The 15,444-nt window shown below is 34.7% G+C and overlaps 4 protein-coding genes across 4 annotated transcripts; 3 read left to right on the top strand and 1 right to left on the bottom strand.

Annotated features, from left to right (window-relative positions):
• The first annotated feature begins 164 nt into the window (after nt 1–164).
• LOC123918439 (phragmoplastin DRP1C) lies at nt 165–6,969 on the top strand. Its single transcript, XM_045970496.1, has 16 exons — nt 165–533; nt 634–697; nt 1,383–1,487; nt 1,900–2,001; nt 2,156–2,206; nt 2,310–2,371; nt 2,715–2,805; nt 2,900–2,964; nt 3,105–3,299; nt 3,439–3,558; nt 3,659–3,729; nt 3,863–4,088; nt 4,697–4,747; nt 5,091–5,340; nt 6,006–6,145; nt 6,587–6,969. The coding sequence occupies exons 1-16, from the start codon at nt 402–404 to the stop codon at nt 6,710–6,712; spliced, it is 1,851 nt and encodes a 616-aa protein (XP_045826452.1). The 5' UTR covers nt 165–401; the 3' UTR covers nt 6,713–6,969.
• Nucleotides 6,970–7,518: 549 nt separating this feature from the next.
• LOC123918438 (adagio protein 3) lies at nt 7,519–10,983 on the bottom strand. Its single transcript, XM_045970495.1, has 2 exons — nt 10,223–10,983; nt 7,519–9,512 (listed from the first exon to the last, which is right to left on the bottom strand). The coding sequence occupies exons 1-2, from the start codon at nt 10,525–10,527 to the stop codon at nt 7,901–7,903; spliced, it is 1,917 nt and encodes a 638-aa protein (XP_045826451.1). The 5' UTR covers nt 10,528–10,983; the 3' UTR covers nt 7,519–7,900.
• A 1,108-nt stretch (nt 10,984–12,091) lies between these two features.
• LOC123918437 lies at nt 12,092–13,390 on the top strand. Its single transcript, XM_045970493.1, has one exon. It carries the CDS (start codon nt 12,092–12,094, stop codon nt 13,184–13,186), a length of 1,095 nt encoding a protein of 364 aa, XP_045826449.1. The 3' UTR covers nt 13,187–13,390.
• Nucleotides 13,391–13,560: 170 nt separating this feature from the next.
• On the top strand, nt 13,561–14,853 carry LOC123913575 (putative nuclease HARBI1). The gene has a single exon (XM_045964359.1). It carries the CDS (start codon nt 13,561–13,563, stop codon nt 14,851–14,853), a length of 1,293 nt encoding a protein of 430 aa, XP_045820315.1.
• Nucleotides 14,854–15,444: the final 591 nt, after the last annotated feature.

Below are 15,444 nucleotides of genomic sequence, written 5' to 3'. Positions count from 1 at the left end.
AGTTATATATCGACATACGTGAAATAGTCAACTATGTCAATTAAATTGGGAGGGAGAGAGTATTTATGTAGTGAAATGTCATGTCACAAAATCACTATAGTCTTCAACAGGTGACTTGAAAACCAACTTATTTTTGAACCAACTCATATACAGTACTACAATAAACGCGTAAAATGACGATTCACCCCCCACACATAAAGAACCGTTTGTTCGTCCGTCTCTATATATTCCATTTTTGTATATATTGCTGTTAACGTTGGTTTTCTTTTCCTTTCCCATACAGTCACACATCTTTTTGGATGCGCATTCTGCATCTCAAACAAACTCATCCGATCTAAAATCTCTCTTCATTCCCTCCTAAAATCTCATCTCTTTCTGATCTCTCATTTTTTCAATCCAAAATGGCGACGATGATAAGCTTGATCGGTCTTATCAACAAGATCCAACGAGCTTGTACTGTTTTAGGAGATCACGGTGGCGAGGGTTTATCTCTTTGGGAAGCTCTTCCTTCCGTGGCGGTTGTCGGTGGTCAGGTAACTAACTTCTTTCTCTTCTACTCATAATGATGATTAATACTTTTTTTTTTTTTTATTTTCAAATAAATTTGAATCTCGTTTGTTGAATATTGTTCAGAGTTCCGGAAAATCATCGGTGTTGGAAAGTGTAGTTGGAAGAGACTTTCTTCCTCGTGGATCTGGTATTCTTTAATTTCTTTCTCTTATTGTTTTTTGGTTTCTTATTCATTTGATTTCGATTTTAGATTTTAGATTTAGATCTAATCTCTTCAACAGTGATAATCACATTGTAGTTAGGAAAGTAGCATGTAATAGTTATTATAGATATACATATTTGATAAATTATGCTATGCTATGATATGCTTGCTGAGTAGTGGTTACTGTTTTGATTTGATTATTTGAGTTTATCTACTTGCACAAGCCACTTGTGTTGTGAGATTGTTTGTTAGAGTTTACGGAAACAGGTTAGGAACAAGTCCTTAAGTTGTTTACTACTTATTGACTTGAGTTGAAAATAGTTTGACTTGATATTATCTTTTGTTATTTAAACACTTATTCGATAATTACTTACTACCTCCTGTCACTATTATTAGCAAAAAAATTACTTTTTAGGTTCATTGAAAAACTGATGTATCTATAAGCGCATAATTAAGTTGTTTATTTATCCAACCATGGCCTAGGAGTTTACGAAGTTTTTTTATTTATAGTTTTTCAGTTTATTTATTTACTGTAAATAGCTGCTCATAGGTGGGCATTTTTTTAATTCCTTTCTTATTTCTAGCGCGTTGTATTGATGGCTGTAGATGATTTTATTATTTTGGTTCCTCTGAATGAATGGCTTTTGATGTTGTTTTCATTATTTACTAGGTATTGTTACGCGGAGGCCGTTGGTACTGCAACTTCATAAGACTGAAAATGGCCAGGAATACGCTGAGTTTCTTCACTTACCAAGAAAGAAATTCACCGACTTCGGTAAATGAAGTTTCTTATTATGTTTCAAAAAAGATGTTCAATAATGAGTAGCAAAGTAATGCATGAATTAAATCTTTTCAATTTTATGGTAATACGCCATTATTAGTTGAATTCATGAAGACTTAATGGATAATTTATCCTCACACAGAGAGCAGCAGATTTAACCACTTGTGGAAAAAATGTACTTGTTACTTGTAAGTTATAGGAAAATTTATTCGATTTCTAGCAAACTTAAATTTCAAACTGGCAATCATTTATAATACATTAGTACTTACCTTATGTATTTAAAATAGAAGGTGGGATTATGTCAGTTATTCAGTTTGGCTAACAAGTAAAAAGATTTCAGTAATTTGTTATGTCATGTAAACTCCCAACTAATTGGTTCTTTTCTGCCCCTTTAATGCCCATGCAGCTGCTGTGAGGAAGGAAATAGCAGATGAAACAGATCGAATAACTGGGAAGTCAAAGCAGATTTCTAATCATCCTATTCACCTTAGCATTTATTCTCCAAATGGTTTGTAGCTGCCTTTATCATGATGGATTAAACTTGAAAGCAATTTGATTGGGGCCTTTTAGAATTGTGTAAATTTGCCTTTTATGTCCTTTACATTTTATTGTTCAAATTAAATTATCAAATATATGATTATTTTGTGGGGATTTATCTGCAGTTGTAAACTTAACCCTCATAGATCTTCCTGGGTTGACGAAGGTTGCAGTAGGTAAGCCTGAATATATTTCCCCATACTTTACCAAAAATTGAGTTTTATTCTGGGAAGACTTGTCAAAATCTGACTTATACTGAAATTTCGGCTACTTTCACAGAGGGACAACAAGAGAGCATTGTTCAAGATATTGAAAACATGGTCCGTTCGTATGTTGAGAAGGTAATTATATTCTTGATATGAAGAGAAGAAGGCAGTTGTCATTTAGTATTACATGATTTAAAATTTATCAAGCAAGTGTAACCGGCCTCTGCAAGTGGGGAAGTACAACATTGTTGTTGTTAAGAAGGATCAAGAGATCCAGAACAAAAAATACTAGACAAATCATAACAAACGTGGGCTGTATCAGCCTTCACCAGTAAAGATAGAAAACTTGGCACAATAATGTGTTGTTTGAATACTGTTTTGTAATTCACGTGTCATGTGTCATTTTAAGCATACTGAACTTCCTTTGTAATACATTTTTTCCAAATTCAGTGTCTAATCAAGTTCTTTCATTGTGAAGCCAAACTGCATTATCCTAGCTATCTCTCCTGCCAATCAAGATATTGCCACTTCGGATGCCATAAAAATTGCAAAAGAAGTTGATCCATCAGGTATGGCTGTCTTCTTCCAATAGTTTTCTTTCTTATTTCCTTTTTAGCCAGCATCCATTTAGAGACCTGTCTTTTATTATTATTATTATTTCAGGTGAAAGAACTTTTGGAGTGGTTACAAAACTTGATCTTATGGACAGAGGAACTAATGCAGTTGATGTATGATTTCTCTAACAACTGTGTGCTTATCTTTTGTTTTGGTGTTCAATAAATTCAATTGATTTCTATGTAATCGAGGGTGAAATTGTAGTTTATCATAGTTTGCAAAATGATGGATGTTCTTTATGTGAAACATTAAGGTTCTTGAGGGAAGGCAATACAGACTGCAGCATCCATGGGTTGGAATTGTTAACCGTTCACAAGCTGATATTAATAAAAATGTTGACATGATTGCTGCTCGAAGGAAGGAGCGTGAATATTTTGAGACAAGTCCTGAATATGGACATTTGGCGCATAAAATGGGCTCAGAATATCTTGCTAAGCTTCTTTCTCAGGTATTCTCATCAAGTATTTTTGTTTTATTGAAATCATTTTCTGGAACATTTTTAGCGTCACTAAACTCATTATGGATTTCTAATTCATCCAATGTGAAGTGATTTTCTTTGCTTTCTTACACGGGTTTCATGATTTCAGCATTTGGAGCAAGTTATCAGGCAGAAGATACCTAGTATCATCGCCTTAATAAACAAGACCATTGATGAGCTTAATGCAGAGTTGGACCGCATTGGCAGGCCTATTGCTGTAGACTCTGGGGTTAGAAATGAGATCTATGATGAAATTCTTTTTCTTAGATTTGAAATTACCTAATTTCTGCTTGTACAGTTATAATAAGTTGTGCTACTTACTTATGTAGGCCCAACTCTACACTATTTTAGAATTGTGTCGTGCATTTGACAAAGTATTTAAAGAGCACCTGGATGGAGGGTAGGTACAGTTATTATGTTACAGTAGCTTGTAGTATGCTATTCTTTTTCGTTTTATATAATGCTATGCAACTATCAGTGTTAATTTTTTTGGAGTTTAATCTATATGACTATGTGGCCAATTTCTATTTCAGACGACCAGGTGGGGACCGGATATACGGAGTTTTTGATCACCAATTACCGGCTGCTTTAAAAAAGCTTCCCTTTGATCGCCATCTATCCTTAAAAAATGTCCAAAAAGTTGTCACCGAAGCTGATGGGTATCAACCTCATCTGATTGCTCCAGAGCAGGGTTATAGAAGACTCATTGAAGGGTCAATCAGCTATTTCAAAGGCCCGGCTGAAGCCTCTGTGGATGCTGTAATTTTTCTTGACTTTATTTTACCTTGGTCTTATATGGTGTGGAATTTCCGGATTTTAAATTGAAATACTTGATTATTTAATCATCCTTCACACCTACTTGCTTTCTTTATTTTCAAAAGAATGCTTTCATCTCCTTTCAACTTTCTAGTGGCTAATCATTTCAGTTTTGGTCATGCAAAAGGCAACTATATAATTAGTGATCAAATGGAATTAGTTTAAAATAATGACAAACATAATTATTTATGATCATACAATTCCATCCGCATCATCCCAGATGTGGGTCATTGTTAAAGCCGAATTCTTTTTGCTTTCTGTACCTCTTTTTTTATGACATGTCATTTCCAAAAGTTGGAATCCTGTAATCTTGTAGCTTTGAAATTGTATTTCTTCCTCCCTACCCATTTTGGCACTTGGTAGGAAAAGTTACTTCCCATGGTGGTTGCTTATGTCTATTATCTCCCGATGACGGTTTATCCTGTGTTTTTCCTTCTCTGTTTTTACTTCTCTTTTTCTATATGCAACAAGCGATTGTTCTCTCTGCTCTTCATATAAGTTGGATTATGCTCTTTCCATTTATAACTCACATGCTATCTATTTTTCTTCAGGTCCATTTCGTTTTGAAGGAACTTGTACGCAAGTCAGTTGCAGAAACCGAGGTAAGGAACATGAATTGATATTAACTCTTTTACAACATGTTGCGACTTTCAAATATAGACGTGCAAGTTGGATGATGGTGTTCTTATATACCATTTAATTCATCTGTGTCAGCGTTGGTTATTAGTATTCCTTTTATGTTGAGAAAAAATAGTGAATGTTCAAGAGCTAATAATGCTAGATAACTGATGTTATATTCCGTTCAGGCCTATAAATAATATCTCTGAACATTTACTTTTAGAATTTAATGGGAATTACTGATTTTTTTGGTGGGAGGGGTGGAAGAGGGGAACACATGGGAACCAGAAATTGAGTCTTATAGGTGTGCTACTTCATTGTGTACAGGAGTTAAGAAGATTTCCAACGCTTTCAAATGATATTGCAACCGCTGCAAATGAAGCTCTCGATAGATTCCGAGACGAAAGCAAGAAGACAGTTACACGGTTGGTTGATATGGAGTCTAGCTATCTAACAGCAGAATTTTTTAGGAAGATTCATCTTGAACCAGAAAAAAACCCAAATGGACCACCGAATTCAAACCGGAATGCTCCCCCCAACATGGACAATTATACTGACAATCACCTCCGCAAAATTGGTACATAGTTTTCTACTGGCCTTCTCTAAACATATAAGTATAAATTGCATTCTCTAAGTATACTATTATTATTATAGATCTACTGGACTGATTTTATTGGAATTCTTTAAATTTTAAATTTACATGCCTTGTCACTTGGATTTTTATTTATTTATCGCTCTTCTTGACATGAATAGCAATAAATAAATATTAATAGGGTCGTGCCAATTTAATGCTTATGGAGGCAGAGATAGACAAATATTTCATATAATCTTACCTTATACATGCAAGAAGTCTAATCACGATTTAAACCTGTGATCTCTAGTTACATCGTTATCAACGGAAAAATACATTTTTTAAACAAACAGGATTTTTCATAAGCCAAATAAAAATAGCTAGTTCATAAGGCCATTCCCACTAAAATAAAAGTAAAGTGTATTTATAGATATAAACAAAGACATCCGATCAAATACATTTATTCCTTTACTTCCATATTTTGCGCAAGTTCTTTTTCCTACAAAAAGAAGAGCAAGATGCATTGAATTCTTTCTTCCACGTGCCTTTCTAAAGGTGTGTTGAAGTTATGTCATGTATCTGCTAATTTTGGATTTTGATTCCGCTGTTTAAGCTGATCTGTAAAGTTATACATTTATCTGGGATAAAATATACTATGTTCTTTGTTTCAGGATCAAATGTCAGTGCTTATATCAACATGGTCTGTGATACGCTTAAGAATACTATACCAAAAGCTGTAGTCTATTGCCAAGTTAGAGAAGCCAAGAGATCATTGCTAAACTACTTTTACGTTCAAGTTGGAAAGAAGGAGGTATGTTATCTTCATGGTTAATCTAATGAACTATTACATGTTGTCAGTGAGTTTATGAAATGATTATTTGTTGTGCATATCATGGAGCAATTGTAAAAAATGCTTGGTGTGGTGAATCTATTGTCAGATCAAGTCTTTAAATAGATTATGGTGCCCGGAAGTGTCTATTAATGATGATCCCTGTGGATATGTGTGTTTATATTATTAAACGTGTATAGTAGTTTATTAGGCTACCTAGCTGGGCATATTGTTAACTTAACTCATGTAAGCAAATTAGCAATGATTATATCTTATGTTAACTTAAGAGTATAATCAATTCAAGATAGTCGAGCACAACATTAGGGATTTGTCTTGTTGCAGCAGAATTTATTTTATATAGTTTCTGTAGAACATTTTGTATGATAAGATTATAACTGAAAGTTGATTGTACGTGATTCGCAGAAGGAGAAATTGGGCGCCATGTTGGATGAAGACCCAGCACTAATGGAAAAGAGAAATCAAATAGCAAAAAGACTTGAATTGTACAAGCAAGCTAGAGACGATATTGATTCCGTGGCCTGGAAATAGGGAAGATCCCATATTTTACAACAGATACTGCGAGGAAGATTTGCCATAGATGATTTTGTTGTTTTTATATGAAAACAGAAAAGTCTACTATTACAAGAAATTGATTTGCACTTGCATATATTCTTTTGGCCCAGTATATAAAGCCACTGAACTCTGATTGTGATATCATTTTTTTAGAAACTATGTTGTGATTTAATATATAACTAACGAGTTGTTGGTTATGTTAATTTCTTAACCATGCTCATTATTTTAGAAGAGCTTCAAAATTTGTCCTGATGGAAATCTAGACTGTTTATTTACATGAAATAGTTTAAATTAATCCATATGATTTTACATTTTTATTAGGAACTTATATTCATAAACAAGTAAAATTTGAATAATTTATAATATGACTCGCAAAACTTTAGATTTTGTATTTTTATTAATACTTTTCCTTTGATCTAGTAGCCTGATGTCTATACTCACTAAAATTGTAGAGTAGTTGAGACATCTGAAGTTCGACGTCCCTTTCAATAATATATATATAAACCTTCATTTAGAAAATAATTACACTAAAAAAGACATTGTTTAAAAAAACCTATAAGCAATGAATAAATTTGCATTGAAAAAGTAATAATAAATACATAAATTTTTATACAAAATTCGTCTCTAAGGTAAGGACACTTAAAATCAACGTAATTCGTCACTTACAATGACCTTTTCTCATTCAATTTCTTTTTGCCTCTACCCGCCCTCAGTTTTCTCTTCCAGCTTTTCCTTTGTTTTTTGTGGTTGATACATACATACGAGTGTTTAAGTTAGATTGCTTTTTAAAAAATTAATAATAAAAGAATTATTATTAGAATGAATTGTAAAAGGAGGGATGATACAATACAACTGCCCAAAATTCTGATATACATCGGTTTCCTCAAGCCATATATATATCAAACAAAAACCGTGGTAAATATACTCATAATACAAATGTCATATAACAGTCATACAATATTATATAAACAAAACCAAACTACTAAAGGCAGAAAGAACTCCAATCCAAAGTAAAGCTTTCTTTTGAGATAAGATAAAGGGTTTGGTTTCAAATCAGATCCTAAGCAGCCACCGGCCAGTTCAGCCAAATCTCGATCAATGACCGAGATTTGGATAAACTGACTGCAGATGATCCAAACCAGTTGGTGTTCACAAGATCATTCATTACATGTCGGAGTCCTGTCGGCTTGCCAAACATAATTCATGCAACTCGTTGAGTACCCATTCCTCTCCAGTATGTCCACCCAACACCAAAACCCTAGTCCCTCCAACCACACAAGTGCTATGACCCCAAGCAAATTTAGGTGGTTCCCCGGGAACATTGAGAATCCTCCATGATGGTTTCTCTTCAGCAGGATCCAATAGAAATAGCTGAGACGGTGAGTGAAGACCTGCAATGGAACCTCCAAATATAATGACCCTCCCACAAGGCATGCTTACAGCAACATGATCTAATCTAGGAGGAGGTACAACAGCATTTTGATTTGCTAATCCAGTGAATGCACTACATTCTAGTTGCCTCCATTCTGGTTGTTCAGCTTCTAAATCAATTGTATAAGCCTCACCTGATCTTAACCTTAAGTGTCCACTCTTTGCAAGTCCACCAAACATGAGAATCTTCGTCCTACCATAAACTGAGAGTGAGTGCCCTAACCTAGAAGGTGGAGTCCATGGAGTTGGAATTTCTCGCCATGTAGGATTATCTATGGTAAGGTCTAGTAAGTACGTGTCACTAAGAAGTACTCCAGCATCTGTACAACCACCCGAGACAACCAATTTGGAACCTTCAATTGTGCAAGAGCTGTGCCATGATCTTGGAAGAGGTGGTGCTCCGCCGAATACTTCCTTCCATGTTGGTTGTTGAGCATCCAAATCGAGCACAAACACATCATTGAGCAATCCTTGTCTGCCACATCCACCGAAAACCACCAGCCAAGAACTATTTAAGCAAGAGAGCGTGTGTCCCCACCGTCCGGGCGGGGATGATTTCACACTAACCCTTCGCCATTCTGGGTTTTTAGCATCAAGATTTAGAACAAAAGTGTCATCCATAGGCTGCATATCAACTCCTTCACCTCCAAACAATACAAGCCTATTTCCTGCTGCACAAGCACTGAAATTGCAGCGCGAAGGTTCAACCCCACCTCCAACTGTCACTTTTTTCCAGCAAACAGCCTCGAGAGTAGTAAGCTCCCGAGTCAGACGACCCCATCCCAACTTCTTTGTCATCAGTTCCAATGTACCTGTCACTTCTTTGCCCCATGCATTTTGACAAACCATCTTCCTAACATGCTCGTTCTTTGTTAATTGACGAATCCTCCTGCAAACAGAACCAATGGATGCAACATCCCTCGGTGTCAAGCGCGACAAAATGTTGTGTGCTAAGACTTCATCAGAAAGCTGAAGAATGCCACACATCTCTTCGCGCTGCTGCGGACTGTACGATAACTTCCCACTCTTGGGAGAATATTTAGCATTTTTATCAAAATCTTGAATGCAAGTCTCTCTGAAAACTGGATAGGAAACACGGTTAAGATCTATGTTTGCCTCGGAAAATATTTGGATACCTATTATGTGTGTCACAATTCCGTCATCATCATGAATCGGTGTAAGTCTCAGTCTGTTGACTAAAGGAGTACCATCCTTCCTGAAATTCAGAAGTTCACCTTGGAACTCGATACCTTCCTCAAGACATCTTCTAATCTCAGACACAACAACTGGATCCACCAAAGGGTGTCGCCTCTGAGCTCGAGGATCTCTATATTGTAAGAATCGACTGTAAACAAAAGATATTTCAAACCAATTAGAGGAATATTTTTTCAGAAGGGAACCAAATCAGAATATCTAATAAAAGAAATATCTTTAGTCAAAAAACAGAAAGAAATATCTGATAATAAAGCAATGAAAAGTATCAAATAAAACCAAAAAGGACTTTATAGGTTGCTACAATACGATTCCCTAACATTGATACTTTGAGAGTCACATCTTTGATCAATATCTTCAAAACAAAATCTTTTTCACAAGTAGTTATCAATTCACAAGCACAAACAATTGATGAACCTTAATTTTTATGGAAAGTACTAAGCACATCACAATGTTCACCAAGTAACTATGTGACCAAAATTTCAAAAAATGAAATTAAGGGTTCTAAAAAGATAAAATTAATTAGGGGAAAATGGAAAAGAAACTTCAATTGGTAATTGGTAAAATCATTAAAATTGAGAAACATGAATAAAAAAGAACATTTATTTATTTATCATCCAATAAGAATAAGCTAGGAGAATCAAAATTATAAAGAATGGATTCCATGAAAATGTGGTGTTTGCAAAATGAAACCATAGATCTGAATGAAAGGAATCATTTTCACAATTTAAGTCAAAATTGAATTATGTAAATTTAGAAACTTTATATAAATTCCAACCTTAAATCAACAAAAAAAGTTAAACCCCAACAATAAAATGATGTAAGAAATGAAAGAAATCTCACCAATTTCTACCAAGGGCTTCATGAGCACGATACCCAGTTGAGATTTCAAAGACTTTATTGACATAAATTATGGGAAAATCTGATTCAAGTGCATCAGCAACAACAAAAGATGTTGGTGTTGTTGGGTAGAAAAAAAGGTCTGGTTTCAATGGAAGTTCACTTTCTTCTACTTCTTCATCAACAACTATAACTTGTTTTTCTTGTTCATTCTTCATCTTGTTCATGCATTTCAATCTCTTCCCACTTTTTTGATTTTGATTATGAACCTCTTCTTCATCATCTTTTTTATCTCTTGCCATAGCCATATCTCTCTCTCTCTCTGAAGAGTCTGAAAAAAAACAATCTTTGTTCTGTTCTGTTCTGTTTTCTGACAACCCAAAACTAGGAGTATGTAATAAGAAAGAATGTTTGAGTTTTATTGACGAAAATAACCTTCTTAAAAGGACAAATTGCAAAAGGGTATGTGTGTAATAAAAGTAGTGGCATTTTTGTAGTTAAAGTGATAATGAAGGGTATATTGAAATAAGAGTAGAGTCAACATGGTGTAAAGTAAAACACATGGTACTATATATATGGTAAGTGGCAGAGATATTTTTGATAGAAAATATCTGTGACTGAATTCTTTCTCACCACGTCATAGCATAGCATAGCATAGGAATGAAGATCAAGATATTTTTATTTTATTTTTTATTTTATAATAATATATTTTGATATTTCTAGAGTCTAGTCTAGAGCAAGGTTGGTAGATACATAGATATTTTTGTGTGACTTAGCGGGAAATTCACATATATATATCTTTTTAGTTTTTAGTTACTATCGTGGTTTCATGAGTTCCATTTGATATGAGGGAGTGTGAGACAAATACTTTCATTGGATGAAGGACACGTTTCATAACAAATCAAATATGAAATCATATCATATCATTGTAATAATGTATGTATAGTCATATCAAAGTGTGATAAGTATCAAACCATTCCTATAAAAAAACAGAGTAGTTTTTTTTTTTTTAAAAAGGTATAAAAGAGTACTCACTCCGGTTATAAAAATCTAATATATTTGATTTAGATATATTAGATTCGTAATTGATCTAAAAAATAAATTTTCTCTTATATATAGTACCGAATGAAGTAGTTTAATAGTAGTGTATCATGTATAAATCATAAATAAATGATATTATAACAAATATAAATTTTACAAAGATTATTGTTGGATGAGAAATTTATATCATATGAATTATTCATAATTTTTTTAAAAAAATTAAAAAATATTTAATATGTTATTGAGTTGATTTTATGGGTTCGAGTTTTTATGAGTTGGAAAATATTCAATAAAAATACATTTTATAGCACGAGACTTAAGTTAGTTAGACTACCCACAATGGAAAGAAAAAAGGGTGTTGAATGTGTGTTTCAACTGTTGAAACCATTGGAGGGAACCTGTTGAAACCTTGCTGGCGGAGGGAGAAGATGAATTCTTTCAACATGTTGAATCCTGACATGAGGGGGACGCGTGGCGAATTTTCGTTGGCCAAGACTGGCGCGTGTGAAACACGCGCGGACAGGGAGAGTGGAAGGCAGGGAATGCGGAGAGAGAAACTGAATTTGGATAAAAGGCAGCCACGTGGCTGCTGCTGATTGGTCCGGTGGATTTTTATGATTTTTATCCTTTGAACTCAATTATTTCATTGAAAATTAATTTTTTAATTTTTAATTTTTATACCAAAATTCGTGATTTTTTTTTCTCTACAAATAGAGACTTGGTTCATTTCATTTGGACACAGAAAAAAAAAATCAAATTTTTCACTATCTTAATCTATTATTAACTTTCTAATTAGTCTTTCTTTTGAAGTTTTAATCTTTTTTTAGTGAAATGGATCCCAACAATTCTTCTAATTATCCCAACAATTCTCAAAATCCCAACAATTCTCAAAACTCCAACAATTATCAAAACCCCAACAATTATCAAAATCCCAACAATTATCAAAATTCAAATCAATTTTTCAATCAATATCCTCAAAACACACCTAATTTTGGTTTAACACCAAATTTCAACCAATCATCCTTTGTTCCAAATTTTCATCCATATTATGGAACTATGCTGAGAAATCCATCTCAAACACCCCCGTTTAATGGTTACATGCCGATGGTTAATGAAAATTTTTCGAGTGGTGGTACAACTAACTTTCCCGAATTTTCAACACAATTAACTATTGTTAATGACGATTCAACTCCTGTGAGCAAGAAAAACCATCAACCATCATGGAACACTGAACAAAATTTGGTGCTAATTAGTGGGTGGATCAAATTTGGAACAAGCAGTGTTGTCGGGAAAAACCAGAAAGGTGAAACATATTGGGGTCAAATTGCTGACTATTGTAATGAGCATTGCTCATTCGATCCTCCGCGTGATGGAGTTGCATGCCGAAACCGTTTTAATTATATGAACAAAATACTGGGTAAATGGATTGGCGCTTATGATGGCGCTAAGCGTCTCCAAGGAAGTGGTTGGTCCGAGAATGATGTTTTGGCAAAAGCGCAGGAAATATATGCATGTGGGAAGAATGTTCGGTTCACTTTAATGGAAGAATGGAATGCTCTCCGTGATCAACCACGTTATAGTAGTCAAGTAGGATCTGGAAGTAGTGGATCTAAGAGATCTCACGAGAGTGATGCATGTGGCTCAAACTCTGTAGGATCTAGTGCTCGTCCTATAGGTAGGGATGCAGCCAAAAAGAAGGGAAAAAAGAAAGCTTCCACACCCACAGAGGTGGTGGACAAAGAATGGGATACTTACATGAAAATGAGGGAGAAAGAGGTGGAACATTTGGCAATGGTAGTTTCCAATCAACAAGAGAAAAACAGACTTAAGAAAATGAAAATGTATCTGAAGTTAAGTTCTGATGAGAATCTCGATGACCGGAAGAAAGCCATGTTGGACACATTGGCCCAAAAACTGTTTCCATAATTAATTTCAATCAATGTAGTGTTTGCTTTAAATATTTGTCTGTAGTGTTTGCTTCAATTATTGTGATTGAATAAGTCAGTGTAGTCTTTGCTTTAATTATTGTGATATGTCAGTGTAAGGTTTGTTTTAAGTATTTGTACTACGTGTTTGCTTTAATTATTGTGTCCACCACCCAACTTGCTTTAATTATTGTGTCCACTACCCAACTTGCTTTAATTATTGTGTCCACCACTCAATTCTTATCTGATAATTAACTCTATACAATAATTATTTGAAATCCGTCAGTGGACCAAATTGAATCTATATATAGGGACTCATCCATTTATGTATCAATATCCTAAATCTCACCCAATCTACTTCCAATATCACAAACAATGGATCCATCAAGCGATGATTTTGATGTCGCAGCCTACTTGCAAAATCGTGAAGTTGAAGACACTTATGTACTCAACCGATTTAGAGAGCGTCGGAAAAAAATATTGGAAGATGGTGCACCTCGTAGTAGAAAATATGTCAATAGAGATCATCCAGCTGCAAACCAAAGACTAATTGACGACTACTTTGCCGATGAACCTACATATGACGATGCAATGTTTCGTCGTCGGTACCGCATGCAAAAACATCTTTTCCTTCGAATCGTTGGGGACCTTTCAAGTAGTGATAACTACTTCACCCAGCGAGCTGATGCTGCCAAGAAAGAAGGTATATCACCTTTAGCAAAATGTACCACAGCAATGCGAATGTTAGCATACGGTATGGCAGCAGATGCGGTCGATGAGTACATCAAAATAGGAGGTACTACTGCATTAGAGTGCTTACGTAGATTTTGTAAAGGAATCATACGATTGTATGAGCAAGAGTATCTCAGAGCACCAACCCAAGATGACCTGCAAAAAATACTACATGTAAGTGAACTACGGGGGTTCCCAGGGATGATTGGGAGTATTGACTGCATGCACTGGGAGTGGAAAAATTGTCCTAAAGCATGGGAAGGTCAATTTACTAGGGGGGATAAGGGAACCACCACAGTTATTCTTGAAGCAGTTGCATCTCATGATCTATGGATCTGGCATGCCTTTTTTGGATGTCCGGGAACGTTGAACGACATAAACGTTCTAGACCGTTCACCTGTTTTTGATGACGTGGAACAGGGAAAGACTCCAAGTGTGAATTTCTATGTGAATCAACGTCCCTATGATATGACATACTATCTAGCCGATGGTATCTACCCTTCTTATCCAACTTTCGTCAAATCTATTAGACTTCCTCAAAGTGAACCCGATAAGTTATTTGCAAAATATCAGGAGGGATGTCGGAAGGACATCGAACGTGCATTTGGAGTGCTTCAAGCTCGATTTAAAATCATCCGTGAACCAGCTCGCTTGTGGGACATAGCCGATCTGAGTATCATCATGAGGTCTTGCATCATATTACATAATATGATTGTTGAGGATGAGCGAGATTCATATGCTCAACGTTGGACCGATTTTGAGCAGTCTGAGGAAAGTGGATCTAGTGCATCGCGACCATATTCAACCGAGGTATTACCCGCTTTTGCAAATCATGTGCGTGCTAGATCTGAGTTCCGTGATCAAAAAGCTCATCACGAATTGCAAGCAGATCTAGTGAAGCACATATGGACCAAATTTGGAATGTTTCAGGATTAAAGATGATTTGTTTCGTATTTGTGTGTTGTTTCGTATTTTAAGTTAGTTTGCATCGTATTAATTACGTAACTTGTGTGTTGTATTGCATTTTAAGTTAATTTGTATCGTACTAATTACGTTATTTGTGTGATGTATTGCATTTTAAATTAAGAAAATAAAAAAAATATTTAAATAAATTTTGTTAAGTGTCTTATTTTAATTTAATTTTAATCGATATTTATAATGTTATTTAATCATAAAAACAAAAATTAAAATTTAAATAAGAATATGAAATAGAAAGTGGTGGGGTAGAGAAAGTGGTGGGGTATGGTGTTGAATATAAAAACCATTGGAGAGGGTAAAAGTTGAATGTGTGTTGAATGATTAGGTGGAAGAAAGAGAAAATGATGTGGAGTGAAAAAGTGGGTGTTGAATATTTTTTGGTGTTGAAACCATTGTGGGTAGTCTTAATATTCTTATGTTAGTCGTGTAATAAAAAATTTCAAAGTTAAGTCATTTGAAAATGAGTAACAAGAAAAAATCTTTGAAAATAAGTTTGAAAATTAAGAATTTTTTAGGACATATCAAAACGGATAAATTCTTGGCCAAATA

Source organism: Trifolium pratense, linkage group LG3 (assembly GCF_020283565.1).
Source record: "Trifolium pratense cultivar HEN17-A07 linkage group LG3, ARS_RC_1.1, whole genome shotgun sequence".
Classification (NCBI taxonomy): domain Eukaryota; kingdom Viridiplantae; phylum Streptophyta; class Magnoliopsida; order Fabales; family Fabaceae; genus Trifolium; species Trifolium pratense.
Note: the sequence above shows the minus strand (reverse complement) of the source record. Positions and strands in the feature narration are given on the sequence as shown.

What these genes read in the sequence shown, in the direction of transcription:
- LOC123918439 (XM_045970496.1), top strand. Translation starts at nt 402, where the DNA reads ATGGCGACGATGATAAGCTTGATCGGTCTTATCAACAAGATCCAACGA. An exon ending in TTGCTAAGCTTCTTTCTCAG is followed by an intron (nt 3,300 to 3,438) that starts GTATTCTCATCA and finishes TCATGATTTCAG; the next exon opens with CATTTGGAGCAAGTTATCAG. An exon ending in TTCAAGTTGGAAAGAAGGAG is followed by an intron (nt 6,146 to 6,586) that starts GTATGTTATCTT and finishes CGTGATTCGCAG; the next exon opens with AAGGAGAAATTGGGCGCCAT.
- LOC123918438 (XM_045970495.1), bottom strand. Translation starts at nt 10,527, where the DNA reads ATGGCTATGGCAAGAGATAAAAAAGATGATGAAGAAGAGGTTCATAAT. An exon ending in GAAGCCCTTGGTAGAAATTG is followed by an intron (nt 9,513 to 10,222) that starts GTGAGATTTCTT and finishes TTTTGTTTACAG; the next exon opens with TCGATTCTTACAATATAGAG.
- LOC123918437 (XM_045970493.1), top strand. Translation starts at nt 12,092, where the DNA reads ATGGATCCCAACAATTCTTCTAATTATCCCAACAATTCTCAAAATCCC.
- LOC123913575 (XM_045964359.1), top strand. Translation starts at nt 13,561, where the DNA reads ATGGATCCATCAAGCGATGATTTTGATGTCGCAGCCTACTTGCAAAAT.